Source organism: Gouania willdenowi, chromosome 13, assembly GCF_900634775.1.
Source record: "Gouania willdenowi chromosome 13, fGouWil2.1, whole genome shotgun sequence".
In the NCBI taxonomy this organism is placed as follows: domain Eukaryota; kingdom Metazoa; phylum Chordata; class Actinopteri; order Blenniiformes; family Gobiesocidae; genus Gouania; species Gouania willdenowi.
Window position 1 is genome coordinate 15,855,764 of NC_041056.1, and position 23,469 is coordinate 15,879,232.

General features: G+C 33.6%; 1 protein-coding gene across 2 annotated transcripts; it reads right to left on the reverse strand.

Annotated features, from left to right (window-relative positions):
• Positions 1-9,145: 9,145 nt before the first annotated feature.
• Positions 9,146-21,746, reverse strand: relb (v-rel avian reticuloendotheliosis viral oncogene homolog B). 2 transcript variants are annotated; one of them, XM_028465579.1, is made up of 11 exons: positions 21,506-21,746; positions 21,208-21,279; positions 20,132-20,325; positions 15,640-15,933; positions 14,536-14,702; positions 14,354-14,445; positions 14,131-14,262; positions 13,910-14,014; positions 12,883-13,098; positions 12,723-12,797; positions 9,146-10,979 (listed from the first exon to the last, which is right to left on the reverse strand). In XM_028465579.1, the coding sequence occupies exons 1-11, from the start codon at positions 21,537-21,539 to the stop codon at positions 10,531-10,533; spliced, it is 1,830 nt and encodes a 609-aa protein (XP_028321380.1). In that variant the 5' UTR covers positions 21,540-21,746; the 3' UTR covers positions 9,146-10,530. The 2 variants fall into 2 exon arrangements, with proteins under 2 accessions (XP_028321380.1, XP_028321381.1); XM_028465580.1 differs by lacking the exons at positions 20,132-20,325; positions 21,208-21,279; positions 21,506-21,746 and adding an exon at positions 17,222-17,543.
• Between the last annotated feature and the right edge of the window lie 1,723 nt (positions 21,747-23,469).

Consider the following 23,469-nt stretch of genomic DNA (forward strand, 5'->3'; position numbering starts at 1 on the left):
CTATAGCCTTCCCTCCAAAATAAATGAATTAGAAATGTTTCTATTTCTATGCCTTACTTTAGCCTTACCTCAAAAAAAAAAAAAAAAAAAAAAAATCAAAATGTTTTTATTTCTATGCCTTACTTTAGCCTCACCTAAAAAAAAAATAGATAAATAAATAAACAGAACTATAGCCTTATTATAAAAAAAGTCAAGATGTTTCTATTTTTATGCCTTACTTCAACCTTACCTCAAAAAACAAAAAAAATCAATGTTTCTAATTTTATTCCTTTCTATAGCCTTACCTCAAAAAAAAAAAAAAAAAAACAGAACTATAGCCTTATTTTTTAAAAAAAGTCAAGATGTTTCTATTTCTATGCCTTACTTTAGCCCTACCTCAAAAAAAAAAAAAAATTAAAATGTTTCTATTTTTATGCCCTACTATAGCCTTACCTCAAAATAAAGAAACTCAAACGAATTCTATTTTTATGCTTTACTATAACCTTACCTCAAAATAAATAAATTCAAAATGTTTCTATTTTTATAGCCTTACCTTTGATTTTTTGTTTGTCATATTTTGTTTGAGTTTTTTATGTCTTACTATAGCCTTACCTCCAAAATAAATGAATAAATAAATAAATTAGAAATGTTTCTATTTCTATGCCTTACTTTAGCCTTACCACAAAAAACAAAACAAAACTATAGCCTTATTTAAAAGAAAAAAAAAAAGTCAAGATGTTTCTATTTCTATGCCCTACTATAGCCTGACCTCAAAATAAAGAAACTCAAACGAATTCTATTTTTATGCCTTACTATAGCCTTACCTCAAAATAAATAAATAAATAAATTCAAAATGTTTCTATTTTTATAGCCTTACCTTTGAATTTTTGTGTTTGTCATATTTTTTTGAGTTTTTTATGCCTTACTATAGCCTTACCTCCAAAATAAATGAATAAATAAATAAATTAGAAATGTTTCTATTTCTATGTCTTACTTTAGCCTTACCACAAAAAAAAAAAAAAAAACAGAACTATAGCCTTATTAAAAAAAAAAAAAAAAGTCAAGATGTTTCTATTTCTATGCCTTACTTTAGCCTCACCCAAAAAAAAAAAAAAAAAAAACCAGAACTATAGCCTTTTTTTTAAAAAAAAAAAAGTCAAGATGTTTCTATTTCTATGCCTTACTTTAGCCCTACCTCAAAAAAAAAAGAAAAATCAAAATGTTTCTATTTTTATGCCTTAATATAGCCTTACCTCAAAATAAAGAAAATCAAACGAATTCTATTTTTATGCCTTACGATAGCCTCACCTCAAAATAAATAAATAAATTCAAAATGTTTCTATTTTTATAGCCTTACCTTTAAGTTTTTGTTTGTCATATTTTTTTTGAGTTTTTTATGCCTTACCATAGCCTTACCTCAAAATAAAAAAATTGAAATTGTTTCTATTTTTATGCCTTACTATAGCCTTACCTAAAAAAAAAAAAAAAAAAAAAAAAAAAATTCAAATTGTTTCTATTTTTATGCCTTACTATAGCCTTACCTCAAAATATAAAAATTGAAATTGTTTCTATTTTTATGCCTTACTATAGCCTTACCTCAAAAAAAAAAAAAAAAAAAAAAAAAAAAAAAAAAATCAATGTGTTTCTATTTTTGTGCCTTACTATAGCCTTACCTCAAAATAAAAAAATTCAAATTGTTTCTATTTTTATGCCTTACTATAGCCTGACCTCAAAATAAAAAAACTCAAACGAATTCTATTTTTATGCCTTACTATAGCCTTACCTCAAAATAAATAAATAAATAAATTCAAAATGTTTCTATTTTTATAGCCTTACCTTTGAATTTTTGTGTTTGTCATATTTTTTTGAGTTTTTTATACCTTACTATAGCCTTACCTCCAAAATAAATGAATAAATAAATAAATTAGAAATGTTTCTATTTCTATGTCTTACTTTAGCCTTACCACAAAAAAAAAAAAAAAACAGAACTATAGCCTTATTTAAAAAAAAAAAAAAAAGTCAAGATGTTTCTATTTCTATGCCTTACTTTAGCCTCACCTCAAAAAAAAAAAAAAAAAAACAGAACTATAGCCTTTTTTTTTAAAAAAAAAAAGTCAAGATGTTTCTATTTCTATGCCTTACTTTAGCCCTACCTCAAAAAAAAAAAGAAAAATCAAAATGTTTCTATTTTTATGCCTTAATATAGCCTTACCTCAAAATAAAGAAAATCAAACGAATTCTATTTTTATGCCTTACGATAGCCTCACCTCAAAATAAATAAATAAATTCAAAATGTTTCTATTTTTATAGCCTTACCTTTAAGTTTTTGTTTGTCATATTTTTTTTGAGTTTTTTATGCCTTACCATAGCCTTACCTCAAAATAAATAAATACATTCAAAATGTTTCTATTTTTATGCCTTACTATATAGCCTTACCTCAAAAAAAAAAAAAAAAAAAAAAAAAAAATTCAAATTGTTTCTATTTTTATGCCTTACTATAGCCTTACTTCAAAATAAAAAAAATTCAAATTGTTTCTATTTTTATGCCTTACCATAGCCTTACCTCAAAATAAAAAAAATTCAAATTGTTTCTATTTTTATGCCTTACTATAGCCTTACCTCAAAAAAAAAAAAAAAAAAAAAAAATCAATGTGTTTCTATTTTTGTGCCTTACTATAGCCTTACCTCAAAATAAAAAAATTCAAATTGTTTCTATTTTTATGCCTTACTATAGCCTGACCTCAAAATAAAAAAATTCAAATTGTTTCTATTTTTATGCCTTACTATAGCCTTACATCAAAATAAAAAAATTCAAATTGTTTCTATTTTTATGCCTTACTATAGCCTTACCTCAAAATAAAAAAATTGAAATTGTTTCTATTTTTATGCCTTACTATAGCCTTACCTCAAAAAAAAAAAAAAAAAAAAAAAAAAAAAAAAATTCAAATTGTTTCTATTTTTATGCCTTACTATAGCCTTACTTCAAAATAAAAAAAATTCAAATTGTTTCTATTTTTATGCCTTACCATAGCCTTACCTCAAAATAAAAAAATTCAAATTGTTTCTATTTTTATGCCTTACTCAAAAAAGGCATAAAAGGCATACCTTACCTCAAAAAAAAAAAAAAAAAAAAAAAAAAAAAAAATCAATGTGTTTCTATTTTTGTGCCTTACTATAGCTTTACCTCAAAATAAAAAAATTCAAATTGTTTCTATTTTTATGCCTTACTATAGCCTTACCTCAAAATAAAAAAATTCAAATTGTTTCTATTTTTATGCCTTACTATAGCCTTACCTCAAAATAAAAAAATTCAAATTGTTTCTATTTTTATGCCTTACTAAAGCCTTACCTCAAAATAAAAAAATTCAAATTGTTTCTATTTTTATGCCTTACTATAGCCTTACCTCAAAATAAAAAAATTCAAATTGTTTCTATTTTTATGCCTTACTATAGCCTTACCTCAAAAAAAAAAAAACAAAAAAAAATCAATGTGTTTCTATTTTTATGCCTTACTATAGCCTTACCTCAAAATAAATAAATACATTCAAAATGTTTCTATTTTTATAGCCTTACCTTTGATTTTTTGTGTTTGTCATATTTTTTTGAGTTTTTTATGCCTTTCTATAGCCTTCCCTCCAAAATAAATGAATTAGAAATGTTTCTATTTCGATGCCTTACTTTAGCCTCACCTCAAAAAAAAATCAATGTTTCTCTTTTTATGCCTTACTAACCTTACCTCCAAAATAAATAAATATATAAATAAAAAATAATTTCAAAATGTTTCTATTTTTATAGCTTACTATAGCCTTACCTGCGAATTTTGACGTTTGTCATATTTATTTCATTTTTTTGCTTTACTACAGCCTTACCTCAAAAAAAAATTCAACATGTTTCTGTTTTTATGCCTTAATTTAGCCTCACCTCAAAACAAAACAAAAAAACTATAGACTTATTTAAAAAAAAAAAAAAAGTCAAGATGTTTCTATTTCTATGCCTTACTTTAGCCTTACCTCAAAAACAAAAAAATTAAAATGTTTCTATTTTTATGCCTTACTATTGCCTTACCTCAAAAAAAAAAAAAAAAGAAAAGAAAAAAAAAGAAATCAATGTTTCTATTTTTATTCCTTGCTATAGCCTTACCTCAAAATAAATAAATAAATAAATTCAAAAATGTTTCTATTTTTATAGCTTACTATAGCCTTACCTCTGAATTTTCATGTTTGTCATATTTATGTCATTTTTTTGCTTTACTTTAGCCTTACCTCAAAAAAGAAATCAAAATGTTTCTATTTTTATGCCTTACTATAGCCTTACCTCAAAATAAATAAATATATAAATAAATTCAAAATGTTTCTATTTTTATGCCTTACTATAGCCTTACCTCAAAATAAAAAAAATTAATTTGTTTCTATTTCTATGCCTTACTTTAGCCTTACCACAAAAAAAAGAACTATAGCCTTGTTTAAAAAAAAAAAAAAAGTCAAGATGTTTCTATTTCCATGCCTTACTATAGCCTTACCTCAAAATAAAAAAATTCAAATTGTTTCTATTTTTATGCCTTACTATAGCCTTACCTCAAAAAAAAAAAAAAAAATCAATGTGTTTCTATTTTTATGCCTTACTATAGCCTTACCTCCAAAATAAATGAATTAGAAATGTTTCTATTTCTATGCCTTACTTTAGCCTTACTTCAAAAAAAAAAAGAAAAAAAAAAACAGAACTATAGCCTTATTTTAAAAAAAAAAAGTCAAGATGTTTCTATTTCTATGCCTTACTTTAGCCCTACCTCAAAAAAAAAAGAAAAATCAAAATGTTTCTATTTTTATGCCTTACGATAACCTCACCTCAAAATAAATAAATAAATTCAAAATGTTTCTATTTTTATAGCCTTACCTTTAAGTTTTTGTTTGTCATATATTTTTTGAGTTTTTTATGCCTTACTATAGCCTTACCTCAAAAAAAAAAAAAAAGAAAAGAAAAAAAAAGAAATCAATGTTTCTATTTTTATGCCTTGCTATAGCCTTACCTCAAAATAAATAAATAAATAAATTCAAAATGTTTCTATTTTTATAGCTTACTATAGCCTTACCTCCGAATTTTCATGTTTGTCATATTTATGTCATTTTTTTGCTTTACTTTAGCCTTACCTCAAAAAAAAAATCAAAATGTTTCTATTTTTATGCCTTACTATAGCCTTACCTCAAAATAAATAAATATATAAATGAATTCAAAATGTTTCTATTTTTATGCCTTACTATAGCCTTACCTCAAAATAAATGAATTAGAAATGTTTCTATTTCTATGCCTTACTTTAGCCTTACTTCAAAAAAAAAAAAAAAAAAAAAACAGAACTATAGCCTTATTTTAAAAAAAAGTCAAAATGTTTCTATTTCTATGCCTTACTTTAGCCTCACCAAAAAAAAAAAAAAAAAAAAAACCAGAACTATAGCCTTTTTTTTAAAAAAAAAAGTCAAGATGTTTCTATTTCGATGCCTTACTTTAGCCCTACCTCAAAAAAAAAATGAAAAATCAAAATGTTTCTATTTTTATGCCTTATGATAGCCTCACCTCAAAATAAATAAATAAATTCAAAATGTTTCTATTTTTATAGCCTTACCTTTAAGTTTTTGTTTGTCATATTTTTTTTGAGTTTTTTATGCCTTACTATAGCCTTACCTCCAAAATAAATGAATAAATAAATAAATTAGAAATGTTTCTATTTCTATGCCTTACTTTAGCCTTACCACAAAAAAAAAAAAAACAGAACTATAGCCTTATTTAAAAAACAAAAACATGTCAAGATGTTTCTATTTCATTGCCTTGCATTAGCCTTACTTCAAAAAAAAAATAAAATTAAAATGTTTCTATTTTTATGCCTTACTATAGCCTTACCTCAAAAAAACAAAAAACAAAAAAATAAATGTTTCTATTTTTTTGCCTTACTATAGCCTTACCTCAAAAAAAAAAAAAAAAAAAAATCAATGTGTTTCTATTTTTATGCCTTACTATAGCCTCACCTCCAAAATAAAAAAATTCAAATTGTTTCTATTTTTATGCCTTACTATAGCCTTACCTCAAAAAAAAAAAAAAAAAAAAAAAAAAAAATTGAAATTGTTTCTATTTTTATGCCTTACTATAGCCTGACCTCAAAATAAAAAAATTGAAATTGTTTCTATTTTTATGCCTTACTATAGCCTGACCTCAAAATAAAAAAAAAAAAAAAAAAATTCAAATTGTTTCTATTTTTATGCCTTACTATAGCCTGACCTCAAAATAAAAAAATTGAAATTGTTTCTATTTTTATGCCTTACTATAGCCTGACCTCAAAATAAAAAAATTGAAATTGTTTTTATTTTTATGCCTTACTATAGCCTTACCTCAAAAAAAAAAAAAAAAAAAAAAAATCAATGTGTTTCTATTTTTATGCCTTACTATAGCCTTACCTCAAAAAAAAAAATCAATGTGTTTCTATTTTTATGCCTTACTATAGCCTTACCTCAAAAAAAAAAAAAAAAAAAAAAAAAAAAATCAATGTGTTTCTATTTTTATGCCTTACTATAGCCTTACCTCAAAATAAAAAAATTCAAAATGTTTCTATTTTTATGCCTTACTATAGCCTTACCTCAAAATAAAAAAATTCAAAATGTTTCTATTTTTATGCCTTACTATAGCCTTACCTCAAAATAAAAAAAATTAAATTGTTTCTATTTTTATGCCTTACTATATAGCCTTACTTCAAAATAAAAAAAATTCAAATTGTTTCTATTTTTATGCCTTACTATAGCCTTACCTAAAAAAAAAAAAAAACAAAAAAAAATCAATGTGTTTCTATTTTTATGCCTTACTATAGCCTTACCTCAAAATAAATAAATACATTCAAAATGTTTCTATTTTTATAGCCTTACCTTTGATTTTTTGTGTTTGTCATATTTTTTTGAGTTTTTTATGCCTTTCTATAGCCTTCCCTCCAAAATAAATGAATTAGAAATGTTTCTATTTCGATGCCTTACTTTAGCCTCACCTCAAAAAAAAAAATCAATGTTTCTCTTTTTATGCCTTACTAACCTTGCCTCCAAAATAAATAAATATATAAATAAAAAATAATTTCAAAATGTTTCTATTTTTATATTTTATTATAGCCTTACCTGCGAATTTTGACGTTTGTCATATTTATTTCATTTTTTTGCTTCACTACAGCCTTACCTCAAAAAAAAATTCAACATGTTTCTTTTTTTATGCCTTAATTTAGCCTCACCTCAAAACAAAACAAAAAAAACTATAGACTTATTTAAAAAAAAAAAAAAAGTCAAGATGTTTCTATTTCTATGCCTTACTTTAGCCTTACCTCAAAAACAAAAAAATTAAAATGTTTCTATTTTTATGCCTTACTATTGCCTTACCTCAAAAAAAAAAAGAAATCAATGTTTCTATTTTTATGCCTTGCTATAGCCTTACCTCAAAATAAATAAATAAATAAATTCAAAATGTTTCTATTTTTATAGCTTACTATAGCCTTACCTCCGAATTTTCATGTTTGTCATATTTATGTCATTTTTTTGCTTTACTTTAGCCTTACCTAAAAAAAAAATCAAAATGTTTCTATTTCCATGCCTTACTATAGCCTTACCTCAAAATAAAAAAAATATATAAATAAATTCAAAATGTTTCTATTTTTATGCATCACCTAAAAAAAAAAAAACAGAACTATACCCTTATTTAAAAAAAAAGTCAAGATGTTTCTATTTTTATGCCTTACTTTAGCCTAACCTCCGATTTTTGTTGTTTGTCATATTTTTTTGTGTTTTTATGCCTTACTAACCTTACCTCCAAAATAAATGAGTAAATTAAAAAAAATTAAAATGTTTCTATTTTTATGCCTTACTATATATACAATAGCCTTACCTCAAAAAAGAATTTTTTTTTAAATGTTTCTATTTTTATAGCCTTACCTTCGATTTTCTTGTTTCTCATATTTTTTGCATTTTTTTCATGCTTTACTTGCGTTACCTCAAAAAAAAAAAAAAAACCAATAGAAATGTTTCTATTTTTATGCCTTACTATAGACTTACCTCTCACTTTTGTTGTTATGATTTTATGCCTTACTAGCCTTACCTCAAAAAAATACAAATACAAAATCTAAATGTCGTACTGTAGCCTTACTTAAAAAATAAATTAAAACAATTGAAAAACAATCTAAATGTTTTTATTTTTATGCCTTACTATATATACTATAGCTTTACCTCAAAAAAAATAAAAAAAATAAATCTAATTGCTTCTATTTTTATACCTTACTATAGCCTTACCTTTGTTTTTTTGTTTGTCATATTTATGTCATTTTTATGCCTTACTAAAGCTTTACCTAAAAAAAAAATAAAAGTGGTTTTTCATAATTTGTCTATTTTCATGCCTTACTTTAGCATGACCTCCAATTTTTGGTGTTTGTCATTTTTTGCGGTTTTTATGGATTACTTTAAAAATTCAAAGTGTTTCTATTTTTTTGCCTTTCTACTGCCTTCCCTCAAAATAAATAATAGCGATGACTCTCTTCATGTGCTGATGGTGAGGACATGCCTGGACGTGTCAAAGCAGCAGGTTGTTATGCTGGTGTTATTTTACCAAACATAACCTCTCTCTTCCTCGCATGATCACAGCTCTTGGAGACGTGCCCAGATCAGAGTTTCTCTCAGATGTAAACCTGCCTGTTGAGCTCAAATCAACTATGACAGATAGAAGGACCACACCGGCCTGCTCTCACCATCAGACATGGGAGAACATACAAAAAGCAAGACAGCAGCCACCTCTGTTTTGATGTGAAACACTTAAAAGAGCTTGAGTGCTGATCTAAAATGTGGCATGTGCAGAGTGAGTGAGTCTTAGGCCTCTGACCATCAGGATAAAAGTGTCTGGATTCACGTCAGACACTTTACTCTGTGAGTCAAAGCAGTTTTTATTCAAGGGGTCAAATAGAATGATCTTGTTACAGCAATGACTTGAAAATGTTGAAAACCATAATGTCCAGGATTTATCAGGCCTTTAGGATTCTCTGTTCACTGCAGATGATCAGGTGGGGAATGTACATGTAAAGCAGCTAAAGACAACAGCTTGTATATCCACCATGTAGCTTTTTCTGTTTTTTAATAAGCAGCGAGCAAGTAAATAATAGGCGTGCCATACAAAGTGCCATTTTATTTATTTTTTAGGTGTGTTTACAGTCAATAGGGAAGCAGCGATGGACATGTGACAGGGTCACAAGGACAACTTCAACAGACATAAAAGCAGAGACATAAAGCAGATATGATATTACACAAACTGTACAGAGTAAAGACACATGCTGCACATTAAAAATCCCTTCATGGACAGGCATTTTCTTTATGATGATTAAAATAAAACTCAATGATAAGTTACATTTTTTGACCATGAAGCATTGTGATCATTGTTTATGAGTATGTGATAAATATTTAAGGGTATGATTCTGCTTTTGATTGCTAAAGTCTTATCCAGCAAGGCTTCAGCACAAGTAAAAATAAGTATTCTTCACTCTGTAGTGGTAGAATCGAAGATATGTCTGCACCTAATGATAAGAAGACATCTGTGGACTACTTACACTTTTTAAAAACAATTTTTGCGTCACTATCTTTGTTCAGATCTCATCACAAAACTGTTTTGATGTGGCCCTTTCTTTGATATGACATTCTGTAAGATGTCATGTTCAAATATCACCATATTTGTATCAAATACATATATAGAGATAAAAAAATGGGCGCACGGTGGATTAGTGGTTAGCATCACAGCAAGAAAGTACTGGGTTCAAGCCCTGGGGTGGAGACTTGGGTCCTTTCTATGTGGAGTTTGCATGTTCTCCCAGAGTGTTAGCTTCATTGAAGTCTCTAGACTGCCCGTAGGAGTGAATGTGAGTGAGTGGTTGTTTGTGTAATGCCCTGTGATGGACTGGCCCTCTGCCCAGGGTGTACCCCACCCAGTGCCCATTGAGAGCTGGAGATGGGCACCAGCGGACCCCCGCGACCATGAAAACAGGAAGAAGCGGGTCAGAAAATGGATGGATGGATGAATGGATGGAATTCCGATATCCCCATTTTCTGTCTTCATATTAAGTAACAAAAGGTTACTATCCATAAAAATGCCATTCAGAATGAGTTTAGGTATGTTAGAGACTTTTTGTGCATTGAAAAACTTCACTTGTCTTGGAGCACTCACATCATTGGATTTCTAGACAACAAATCATATCAAATGTTTCAAGTCTATAAACCAATAATTGTCTTAGTGTCTCAGGGATAAAGGACATGTCCACTCGTAGTTTGTCTCCTTTCCTCCCAATCACAAAAGCATGTCAAGTAAGTGACAGCATTGTTCTTTAAGTTTATCCTAAAATAAAGTATTACTTTAAAAAACAAAGAGGGAAATAATTTAGTGCAATTTCAACAATATTGGGTCTTCAAGCTGTAGCTGCAGATGTGACCCGAGTTCAAAAAAATAAAAAAAAAATGAAAAAGGACAGGGTTTTTGTGCTATGAGATCCTGAACTTCCCATCCTCATAGCGCCTCCTCTGTTTTCACCTGAACCATCCCGTCAGGCTGCTCCGGCTGCTGGTTCTGGCTCTCGTTGACCAGCATGTTGAACTGTAAATCACTGTAATGTGAAAAGTCCTGTGTGTGTGTGCCAAAGTTCTGGTTGAAGTGCAAACTTGTGTTAGGAAAACTGGTGCATGCAGGGGGCGCCGAGTCAAAGCCACAGGGTACGTTAGCAGAGATGCTGGAGTCCGAAAACAAGTGACAAAATTCCGGCAACTCCAGTAACTGGTTGATGAGTAACTGGTTGATCTCGTCGGGGTTGGTGTTGGGGTTCTGAGCTTCGGTGTACGGCGTCTCCTCCATAGATGGTCCAGCAGCCTGGGTGAGGTGTGGTCTCTCATCTGGACTCAGCGTGTTTTGACTCTCCAGGAGGTAGAGGATGGCCTGTTCTGTGGATGGTAAACTATCTGCTGTAGAAACACACACAGATTCAATTACTAACAAAACACACCTGCTGGAAACTTGATGAGCAGTTGGTTATGAGGGGGTAAACTCCATGACAACATGTGATCCTTCCTACACATTACTTCGTCCAAGCGTGAATCACTTAGGAGACGGCTAAGTTCACAGTGAGGAAGAGAGAAGCCTCCATCACCTATACTTCCTGTGAAATGAATCTTGTGAGCTGATATTGTTTCACTGTTTTGTTCTTTTTCCTCTGCTCATCCTGTGCAGAGGTGAAATTAATGGACTACATGTACTACGACTCACATTACTGTAATTGAGTAGCTTTTATGGGTACTTCTACTTTTTTAGTATATTTCTAAATCAGTAATCTTACTTGTACTTAAGTACGTTTTAAAAGAAGTAAAGTAATTAATTACATTTCTAAACTCAACCGTTACTTAGTAAATTATATAATTTTTGTTTTAAAATGATCAACAGACATTGTGAAACTACAAAAAATGAAATGACCAGACAACAATCATAGCCGACCAACTAGATTAAAGTTCGTGTAAAGCAAATTCAGCCATAAATATATTCCTTTAAACAAGTAAAAAGCCATTCAATCATTTATAATTTAATTGTGGAGCTGGGCTTCACAAACTGTGTTTCAAATTTCTGTGATCAGGATTTAATGTGTGGGTCAGAAATCATAGCCGTGTTACATAACGGAGCCATCATTAGCATAAACCCGACCCTGCTGCTGAAGCACAGCAAACTTCTGCGGCCTCCAGTGGGCGCAATTCGGCCCCTAGCCGAAAACAAACCACATATTCGGACTCTGGGGAATATAACGCGCCCGCTGGTGCCACATTTTCCATGAAATGAGCGCTGTTTTTTACACTGCAATTTTGTTTTTCGCCTCTAGCGGGCGCACTTTTGACTCTACTCGGGAGGGATGCACACGTTTGGCCCGATCCGAGCACTTTTGGAAGCACTGTTGATGCTGGAGCCACTTTCACGCTGCTCTCTCAAATAGACACAGTGCACGGAGGCGGTGCCCTTCTCGCACATGGCCGTGGTTCCAGCGCCTCTAACTGACACGCCCCCAGCATCTCAGAGCAGAAAGAAGTGCTTGTTTTGTTTTGAGACCTAATTTTAGATACTTAGCGATTTTTTTTATATCAGTGGTCAATGACACATGTTTCTGTGGTGAGACAAACTCATAACACAAATTTATTTCTGCTTTGCACGGACTTTACATGGTTATTTTATCAGTTTTAAAGTTCATAAATGGAGCTATTAGAGCTTGAGAATTTTTATTTTATTTTGAATTGAATTCATTGGTGTTATTTTATTTAAAAAAAATAATTGTACATTTTGACAAACCTTTTATTATATACAGGTTTTATTTATGGAAACTATTTTAAGTTCTAATTGTGCAAGATTTCATTTCTTCCTTTTCAGGTTTATACATGAGATGTTTACTGTGTGCAAGGGAACCGTGGCAAGATTTATTACCAAAGATAAACGTGAAGGGTGAAAGTAACTAGTAAGTTTTACTTTGAGTAATATTTAATTGAGCTATTTTTTACTTGTACTTGAGTATTTTATGTATGACTTACTTGTATGTGAAGCCTCTAAACATGCAATATAATATCTACAAATATGTTCACATTACATGTTTGTAAAGCAATACAAGTATAATTTTGAAATAACCAAGAATCTATTGATATAAGTTCTTGAAATGAAAGTGGAATCTCTCTCACCTACAACACAATGTTTCTCCTTAAAACTCATGTCGGACTTTATGTTTGCTCTCTTCCGCTTCACTCCGTACAAATCTGAAATCAAAAGGTTTTATAGTTAAAAGCACTGTTGTTAATTAACTTGGTGAGAATGTGTTTTTCCCAACGCCTCGCGGCTGACCTTGGTTATGTGGTAGGTATGTGAAGGTAACTGGCTCACTCTCCATCTGGTCTGAGATGCGACGTAGCACAACGCTAACGGCTACCTCCTCTGAGATGTCTGGGTCCTGGTAGGGCGGCGTCTTGAAAACAATGGCGATCTGTCTGTGAACGTCCGTCAGGGCGAACTCGCCATTCGCCTTCCACGACCCTCGCCTGAAGATGATCTCGATATCATCTGAAAAACAGCAACAGAATTTTATCTTTATTATTGCTTTCTGTTGTTTTAAGAGATCACCGATTTAATGAGAGGTTGTCATCAGTAGTTGCTGGAGATGGACATTTTTTATCACATAAAGATATAGTGTAGGCCTCAGAGATTAATAAATTAAAGATCATTGAAAGTTTGTTTTGATCTTCACATTGTTGGCAAAGTTTTGCACATTGCATTGTGGGATGTGGAGTTCCGCTGTGACTATTTTTGTGTTTCTTTGGCAGACAAATAGGACAGTGATTGTTTGACATCATTTTTGTTCTAGTTTGTTCTCTGTATTTCCTGTGATATCACTTTAATCTGTGAGACATTTAATATCATCCAGATTTAGATCTTTCCATGTAAGCCCCAAGATAAAAAATCCACTATTGTTTTGCAGAAACTTTCAGTCCATGAAAACACCGGACATGTGTTGGGAAATCACTTTGACAGAGTTTTGGAGGCAAACCCTAGAAATCACTCTAAGAATAAAGTAAAAACTGTTTTATGCATCAGTCAGCAGAACTCAACATCCCACATGCAATACAAGAAACTTTTCCTAAACTGTAAATAGAGTGTTTTACAGTGGAGATCAAAACAAACTTTCGAGCAGCAATTTCAACCTTTTTCATATTTTTTTTAGAGCAAATTATCTTTAATTTATCAACCTATAAGACTGTCTTTATCTGATTAAAAAAAATGTCATTGGCAGCTATAATTTCCACCATAAAAGTAAAAAATAGTAATGTATAGTTTTGCCTTCTTTATTTCCTACAATGACATTATTTGCATTCACCTTTCTGCACTTTGTCACACAGCATGTAGATCTCAGTCTTGCCAGTGCATGAGCCTCGGTACTGGTTCAAAAGGCTGATCTTCAGCTGTGACGTTGTTGTGGCCTCTATAAGGAAGGAACATGGATTCAAATGTGGGAAACTTGAGGGGTGACACTCATGTAGACAGTGATGTGAATTTTTTTAAGAGGTGGTCAGCACGTTGTGTTGTGTTTTTTCTTACTTTTGTCATAAATGGGTTTGGACACCACTGGGCTAAGGGAGTCTTTCCTGCCGTCGTCCCACTCAAGCTCACACTGGAAACACAAGCGCACAGCGTTCATGTCCATATCTTCGATGCCCTTCGTGTGACCAGCTGAGAGCGAAAAGCACAGAATCAGTCGTGGCGTCAGCTATACAGGGCACATGGAAGGTTATCTTTTAAAGATGCTTGGCTCCATGCTCACTTTGAAATGGGTCAATGTTTTGGCTTCGTCTCTTCTGTAGTGACAAGTCGAGGTCTTTCCTCTTCACGCACTGAATACCGAGGTTAGCAAAGCTGTGGGAAGATACGATATGTGATTTAAAATCCAAAGATTGTAAATAAAGCGAGCATGAAAATATTGTTGTGTTTTATGTTTTTGTGCACCTGTGACGTCGGCTGCTGTGAGGGTTAAAGGACACAACGCAAATTCCTGAATCAATGGGACAGTCTTTACCTACGAGACAGTGAGGGTGGGGCCTGTGGGGGAGGTCCTTGGTCACCAGGGAAACAGTGACTGTAACCTGCTTTATGTGGTCAATAGGACCCTGAATCTGAGGAAGAGAAAACAGTAAATATGAGGAAAAGGCCTAAACAGCACCGTTACGGGCACTATGCTAACATACTGAGAGAGAACATGTAACTGGACACAATGGCAAGAGCCTATGTGAAATAATTAACTTCCTCAAATCTTTAAAAACCATATTTGATTCTTCATGATGCTCAGCGGCACAATAGTTAGCATCAGCTTCCCAGTGCATGGATCATAAATTCAAACCCTACTGGCCTCTGAGTGGAGATTGCAGGTTGTCCCTGCTCTTGTGATCCTGATCTTGTAGATGTGAATGCATACGTATCAATGTACCGTCTTTCTGTCTCCTTGTGACAACACAGCAATAAACTGGTGAAAAGTCCAGACTTGAACCGGTCTGGGGCCATATTTTATTTATTTATTTGTGACAAGGGACAATGCACATTAATAGAAAAATATGTAAATGTACAAGATTGTAGCCACAGGCTAGTTTCCATCTGTAGTCCCCTACAGGTTGATGTTGTGTACAATAGAAATTAAATTAAAAAAACAAAAAATAAAAAATAAAAAAAACAACACTCAAATATAATGACATTTAGCTTAGGACAGACCAGGCATAAAGTGGCCATTGCAGCTGGCAGATGATAGTGCTTTAGCGCTAAAGTGCAAACATGCTAATATTTTGTCTTAAATAACAAATTGCACTTCGGCCTTAGCCTGGTTGGTTAGTGCTAAAATTATTGCACACCACCCTTGGCCTGGTTAGTTGTTAGTTAAAGTGCTAATATTATTGCTCACAGCCCTATTGCACATGGTTAGCATTAATAGATGTGCTTTGCATATTCATTATTTATATAATTTCAGCTGATAGACCCCTGAAACTCTGCAGAACCCTTTAAAAAAACCCTTTTAGTTAGATGGATGGATGCATGGATGCATGGATGGATGGAGTCACCCACCTCTATGGCAGGCTGAGTCTTGTTGCTATCAGTGCTGGATGCTCCCAGGATGCTACCAGCCGAGCGTCCTTCACACTCGTAGCGGAACCTCATGCCTCTGTCTTTGGGCTCCTCCACCACCACAAATCTGGGCTTTTCCAGAACACGCTCCAGAATGTTAATGTCACCCAAATTCTGAGAGGAGACAGTGCTTCTTGAAGCCAGCAAACAGGCATTGGTTCCCTGAGAAGAAGGAGGCGCCGATGCCATGTTGGTCAAAGAACACGCCGGCTGCCTCACTGCAGGAAGGTTTGGCTGTAGGAAGAAACACGACTTTATTGAAGAACGTTATCACTCGCTTGTCTTACACCTAAATCCTGAAAGACATTAATACTCAAGGAAGTCAAAACTAAGGCTAAGTCAGGAGCTGCCATTGTAGGTTGAGGTGTTGATTAGCTGTGGATCTGTTGTCGACACATGCTTTCATGGTAGTTGGCATGCAGGACATATTTAATCTTTTCGCAACAATTAAATATTGCAGATCATGTTGACTAAACTAACGTGTCTTTCCAGCAAGTTCTTTTTGTCTTCTTTTTGAGTAATATGCTGAGGTTTCATTTATTCAGACAACTGTTTTTCAGGAAATGTACTTTGATCTTCAGACATGTTTCGACTGTCAACTGCCAGTCTTCTTCAGAGGCGTCTGCTGATCGCTTTAATGTTTCCTTGACTTCTGCGTAGTGAACAGTTGTCAAAATAAACAAAACCATAACACATTATTCAAAAGGAAGACAAAAATAACTTGCTGAAATTACTACACGGAAGTCAAAGAAACATCAAAGCGATCAGCAGATGCCTCTGAAAAAGACAGTTGACAATCAAAATATGTCAGGATATCAAAGTAAATCTTCTCAAAAACTGAATGAATATAACCACAACACATAACTTGTCTGTATTGCTGTTATTACATTCTGGCTGAATGAGAATAAAAATAACTGTAAGGTTTGCTGTGACTTGCACATGTGAATGTGAATGGGGTGTGTGTGAGACGCTAGTAATAAACTCAGCTATGTAGCTTAAAGTTGACCATAATTGACATTGAAATGAAACAGCTCCCCCCCTCTTAGTCATTGGATAAATGAATAACCAAGTTAATTTTTCAATATCTTCAGCAAAATGTCAGCAGTGAAATGATCCATCTAAAAAAAATCAATAAACAATGAAAATGTTCAGTACTTGAAGCACATCTTTGGAAAACCAGGGCTCTTTACTTTCCCGTTAATACATTTAAGATCTCCAACCGCTGGGATTTGTATTTCATTGCAGATTCAAACAAAAAGCAACAGATGTGGTGTTACTAAGTAGCAAAATGAAGTTTGTCTATCGTATGTTTTCCTTCTGTCACTACACTGTTCACCATGTGCTCACTGGCTCACATCTGATGTCACTTTTTCCAATTTCACCTCAGACCAAAGGATTTACTCTTGTAATCTGACAGTTAATCTATAGATTCTTTGTCTACGAATCCTCACATGCAAAGTTCAGATTGTTTTTAGAGATGACAAACACGTGAAAAATCTACAAATTCAACCATGATCCAAACCTGTGGGGAGCAAAGAAGACAGTAGGCAGACTCCCTTTGTTTTCTGAGTCGGTTCCCCAGCCTCAGATCCTCACAGGCCGATGATGCAGAGGTTTGAGTGAGCTAATGTTTTACATTATCCTAGCTAGTCAAAGGCGTTTTGTAGCTGCAGTGTGTGAGCATACAGTGACACCTGAGAGCTCCAACGATGGCAGTTAAACAAAAGCCAGTGGACAGGAAACAGGAAGACAGCTTAGCATGACGCTGATCCAACCAACAGCACAAGTGAGGCGGGGAGAAAAATAACGTGACCTTTCACCTCTGCTGGGTTTGGAAAGGACGGCTAAAGTGAAAGCAGGAGTCTGATTACAGCTCTTTCTCCACCTCCTCTCCCTCCTCTGTCTTTCAGAGCCTCCTCCTCCCACAGAGCTCGGATCAGAGTGCACACACTTATAAACTCATTTCTCTAACCATGCTATATTTACACACATTTAAACCCATGGTAAACCTAGCTGGTTAAACCTGTTTTCTGATAGCTGGCGCTCTGCCTGATGAAAGTATATCACTGCCCATCTGCCCGCTGCCTATAAACCAGACGCTTTCCTGGAAGAGCCAGACACGCTGTAATGCTTCATGTCATCAGACCCAGAGTCACAATCCACGAGTTTTCTGTCAGGTAACAAACAACTCGAATATTGGCACTTCCTGAAGAAAATGCAAGTGAGGATACAGGTGCTGGCCCACGTCGCACTGCATTAGCATTAGCATACATTTGCATTATCATTATCTAGCATTAGCATGAAGATTAGAATTAGCATGGCGTTGGCATTGGCATTAGCAATAGCATTAACATCAGCCTAGCATTAGCACTAACCTAGCATTAACATCAGCCTAGCATTAGCACTAACCTAGCATGAGCTGAACATTAGCAATATGGTTAAAAAAGGTGAAAAAAGTTGAAATGGTTGAAGGTAGTAGGTGAACACGTTAAAGGTTGTAGAATGGCTGGGAATAAAGGGCTTAAAAATTTCCAATAGAAATGAATGAGAAAGAAAAACTGTAATAAGTCAAAAAAGTTTAAAAAAATTACAAATTATAAAAGTACGAGCATAAATCTCGAGAGCCTTCTGAATTTTTTGATAGCTTATTTGTCAAATTCGGACAAACGGTGTAGGAGGAGTTAACGCAGAAGGAAGAAAAATGGATACAATAGTGAGGAATGCAGGAGGCAAATCATTTTTTTCTAGAATTAGTTTTTGATCATGTTTGTTATACTGTGTAACAAATACAAATGCAGCCATAATGTGCCAGGTCAGATATTTTATACAGTTTTTTTCTTCTTTCTTTTTTATCCTTATTTTCTTTATACAGCATTTTATTTAAACTACAGTACATTTATATTTGAGAAAGTGAAAGTATCGAATACAGTTGTTTAAGGATTGTGTTGTGTTTTAATTTGAAAAGGAATAATAATTGAAACTAAATATATATTTAATCAATAATGAACACATTCTAGGTGACCCCATATGGGGGTATAACGATAATGAGCTCGAGATAATATGACAATATTTTTAAAAAGGAACAGAGACAAAAAATGTCAGTTATAAAAATACCCATAGTTTGATTTCACTTTCACTCTCGACATACTTACATACTTACTGTGTGTGTTACTATGTAGAAAATAAAAACTATTCATAACAATCTGATGTCTAGAAGATCGTCCAGATTCTTGTTTTTATCTGACGATAGATTTTTATTATTCCTAAAGTGTCCACTTGCTTTCCAGTTATAGTTTTATAATATCCAAGGTAAAATGTGAAGCTGGCAGCTCAAATATCTTTGTTGATTTACACAGAACACAAACTTTCACTTTGAAGCAAAGGCAAAGCGCTTTACATATCAGCTCATTCACCCAATCACTCTCACATTCACACACCAGTGGGACAGGACTGCCATGCAAGGCGCGAGTCAACCACTGGGAGCAACTTAGGGTTCAGTGTCTTGCCCAAGGACACTTCGACACATAGTCAGGTACTGGGATCGAACCCCCAACCTCTCGACTAGAAGACGACCCTGTACCACCTGAGCCACGGTAGGTCCAAATGTATGGACACCCCCCCCCCCCTTTATTCTTTCCAAAAAATTGTGATGTAATACACTATTTGGATCCAATCTGGATAAAAAGGTTGAGTAATTGAGAAACCAACCTGACATAATAAGTCAAATTTCATAAAGATCGGTCAATTATAAACTGAGATGTGAATTTTTGAAATTTTTGAAATTTTGCCAATTTCTTCCAAGCCTTTAAAGTGTGAATGATCATTGTAGCATGATCAGGATCAGTGATTCAGATAACTGCTTTGTGGAGGTTTGCGGAGTGCTCTTGTTATGACATGCCTAAATAATGAGCTTGATGACTAAATGCTGTTGCTAACATGTTGGTTGTAGCTAAACTCTCCACTGATAGCTCAAATAAACTTTGCATTTGCAAGTAAAAGATAATCCTTTAGTTTTTGTTTTGTTTTTTACCGAAAGTGATCCAGAATCAGTATATGATACGGATCCCCACAAAAATGTTATGGAATCTTCCATGGAATATGGTCTATCTTTGTTTAAAATACTGTCAAAATCTGTTGAGGGCTTTTGATGTAACCCTGCTAACATTCAAACTAATTAGAATATTACCTCATTGGTGGATGTAATAACACTGTAACCTGCACCAAAGATGTGGCTATTCCTGTTTCTTTCCTGTAGAAAATAATCTTGCAATGTAGACCATCACTTCATAATGGAGCCCACCAGCCTTCTCTCTCTCTCTCTCTCTCTCTCTATATATATATATATATATATTTATTCATATATCAAGCCCCAACACACACACACACACCTGCTGCCTCACACCTCCTGAGTTACAGACAAACCATCACTAACTTTGAATGCAGTGCTCAGAGACCCCAGCACAGGCCTGGGGCAGGATGGAGGGCTGGGGAGGAGGCTTCTGTGGTTGTGGCTCAATGAGGTGTGACAAAGGAGACCAGCAGGAGGAGGAGGAGGAGGGGGTGGAGGCGGTGCAGGGAGGACTCCTGACCGTCCATCGTCCTCTGTGATGATCTCCTCGATCAGATCTGGGAAGGAGAATAAACACTGATGACATATAGGTGTAAAGAGTACTGGTATATCCTACTCCAGTACAAGTAATTCATACATAAAATACGCAAGTACAAGTAAAAAGTAGCTCAAATAAATAGTACTGAAAGTAGAAGTAGCTAGTAGTTACTTTCACCTCCCATGTTTATTGTTGGTAATAAATCTTGCCACAGTTCCCTTACATACAGTAAACATGTCATGTATAAACTTAAAAAGGAAGAGAAGAAATCTACCACAATTTGAACTTAATTTATTTTCCACAAAGGCATCTGTATAAAAATAAAAGGTTTGTCAGAATGTACAATTATTATTATTATTATTATTATTATTATTATTATTATTATTATTATTATTATTATTTTAAATAAAATAACACCAACGAATTCAAAACAAAAATAAAATCAATGTATGACCTCAAAAAAAGGTGCCATATACAAAATGTGTCATGTGGGTAACAACATAACAGGTAGAAACCACAACCTGAACCACAGAAAGTGACTTAAATTTGATCAGAAATGACACGACTAAGAACATATGAACATATGTCCAATGTGCCATGAAAGAGACCATAAACGACAATTTAAAAAAAAAAAATCACAAAAAGTAATAATTTACTCAGCAACAGTCGTGTGTAGAAATGTAACAATTTACTTTACTTATTTTAAAACGTACTTAAGCACAAGTCAAATTACTGACTGATCGAAATACACTTTAAAAAGTACAAGTACACATAAAAAAAACATATCAATCGCAGTAACGAGAACTCATCACATACAATACAATGACCTTTAGGTTGAAGAACTTGTTTTAGTGACTGACATAGCTTTTATTTTTAAATCCAAGAATTAAAAAACACTCACCAAAGTCTGACAGAGCAGCTCGGGCGAAGGGGGGCGTTGTCCCGAGTCCGACCATGGGTGTCGGCTCCTCGGCTACAGCACAACACACACACACACACACACACACACACACACACACACACACACACACACACACACACACACACACACACACACACACGCACGCACACACACACACACACACACACACACACACACACACACACACACACACACACACCACACACACACACACAATGTATGTCAGCTCACACACACATTAACACACACACCGTCACACGCAGATTGTCAAACCTACCGGAGGTCCCGTTAAAGAGGTCCATGTCCTTCATTGCATTTGACGAAGTCTTTAAATCTGGTCTGAACCGGTTTAGTCCAGTCCTTAGTCAGCAAATATTTAGGTTAAAAAGACACACTCAGCTCAGGCGAGGCACCGTCCGACCCACGGACACACTCACACCGTCCTGTAGCCATGTGTCTGTCACTGACGCACACACAACACTACATCAGCTTAGTGTGTGTCAGCAATCCCTGGCCGCTGATTGGCTGCTCCGCATGCTGGAAATCCCCTGTGTGTGACGTCAGCTCTGTGACAAGGTAACCCCCCCTGGAGCTGCAACATGCAAAGCAATAACTTTCTTCCAGCTACAACACGATTTCAACATAATTTCCCCTTAATAATAGTATTAGACACATGTTTAAATACATCGCCTTATGAAAACAAGAAGAAAACAGTCCATTTCTCTTTTTTTACATCATGATTTGACTCAATTTATTATTCATATTCTGCATATAATCCATCTACACTCAAATGAAACCTTTGAATCTAATAATAAGCACCTTGCCACCTTTGATCGGCTGCACTTTTCAGTCATTTTACCTGTCCAGAGTGTATAGGCCAGTGTTAAATGCCTAATAATTGACTAAAAAAAAACAAAAAAAAAAAACACAATCTTAAACAACTGTATTCTATACTTTCACTTTATCAAATATAAATATATTTACTTCAAATAAAATGCAGTGCAAAAACAAAAAAAAACATGAGCTGGCGCAACCGCCTGTCATTAATTCTGGCTACTCTAATTCTAGAAAATGATGTCTTTAGGGTCGCCATTAATCAAAATGGGGTCACGATCCAAAAAAAGGTTTGGTTGCCACACTCAGTCCCTACTATCATGATTAGTGCGGGGGTGATGATATTATCATCTTATCCCTGTAGGGGGCGGGGCTACAATCCCCCTTCAATGCAATATACGCAACACCGACAGGAAAGACTTTCACTTTCAAAGGACACAAAACACCCGAACATACAAACTATATATATATAGTTTATATAGTTGTCTGTGGATTGAATTTCAATTAAGTAAGGTATATATTTTTGACATTATCGATCCCTGTCAGATAACCAATGAAAAAAGGGAAAATGAATATGAAAGGAGCTCAAAAAACAAAAACACAACGAACACTGACTGCATCGCCTCAACATGAACGAGCTTGACTTAGTGAAAGGAAAAAAAGTCACTTATGGAAAAATGTCCAAACAGCGTCTCCTGATCCTTTTCTAACAGGTTTAATTATTTTAAACCTGTGCATCACGTGACTTCATTCATTACGTCACCATCTAGAAACTTCACGTTTAGTTTGGATTTCTGCAAAACAGATGAAAGACGAACAATATTAAGTAATTGCGCTTAATCAGAGGATTTCATAACGTTATGTGATAAGTGCGAAATGTTTGTCGGTTCACTTTCATTTCTGGCAAAGCAGAAAGTGAAAGTCTTTCAAACACTGACTGCTACATGGAAGTATTTGTCTATTTTATATATATACAATTATTTTTTTTTTAAGTAGTGAGTAATGCTCATGAAATGGAGTTACCTCCTGCTGAGAACTGTTAATAGGTGGTCATTGCACTTTTATATGGAAATGTATGGTTTTCCCCAGATACTCTATTTCACTTCTAACAGTAGTTCTGTTGGGTTGAATTAAGAACAATTCAATGGATCTCTGACTGACTAATGACCTGTGCAGAGTGAATGTGGGTTATTATGGCTAAATAAATGGTGGGATCTTTCTGTTAATATCGTAAGCATAATTTCTATTTTAAAACGTTGCATGTAATCTAGTTATTGGTTAATAAAGACATCAGGAGGCTTCATGACTTTCTAAAGAGTTTGACAACGTCACCCACAATATGCTCTTCCTCAATTTTTAGTGTTTAAAGACTACTTTGCAAAAAGACCAGCATAGTTGTCCAGTCAT

Excerpts from the sequence above, each read along its gene's own strand:
- relb (XM_028465579.1), bottom strand. The coding sequence starts at position 21,539 with ATGAAGGACATGGACCTCTTTAACGGGACCTCCG. Across the intron at positions 20,326-21,207 it reads AGCTGCTCTGTCAGACTTTG|ATCTGATCGAGGAGATCATC; the intron begins GTGAGTGTTTTT and ends TCTCCTTCCCAG. Across the intron at positions 10,980-12,722 it reads GGAGAAACATTGTGTTGTAG|CAGATAGTTTACCATCCACA; the intron begins GTGAGAGAGATT and ends GTGTTTCTACAG.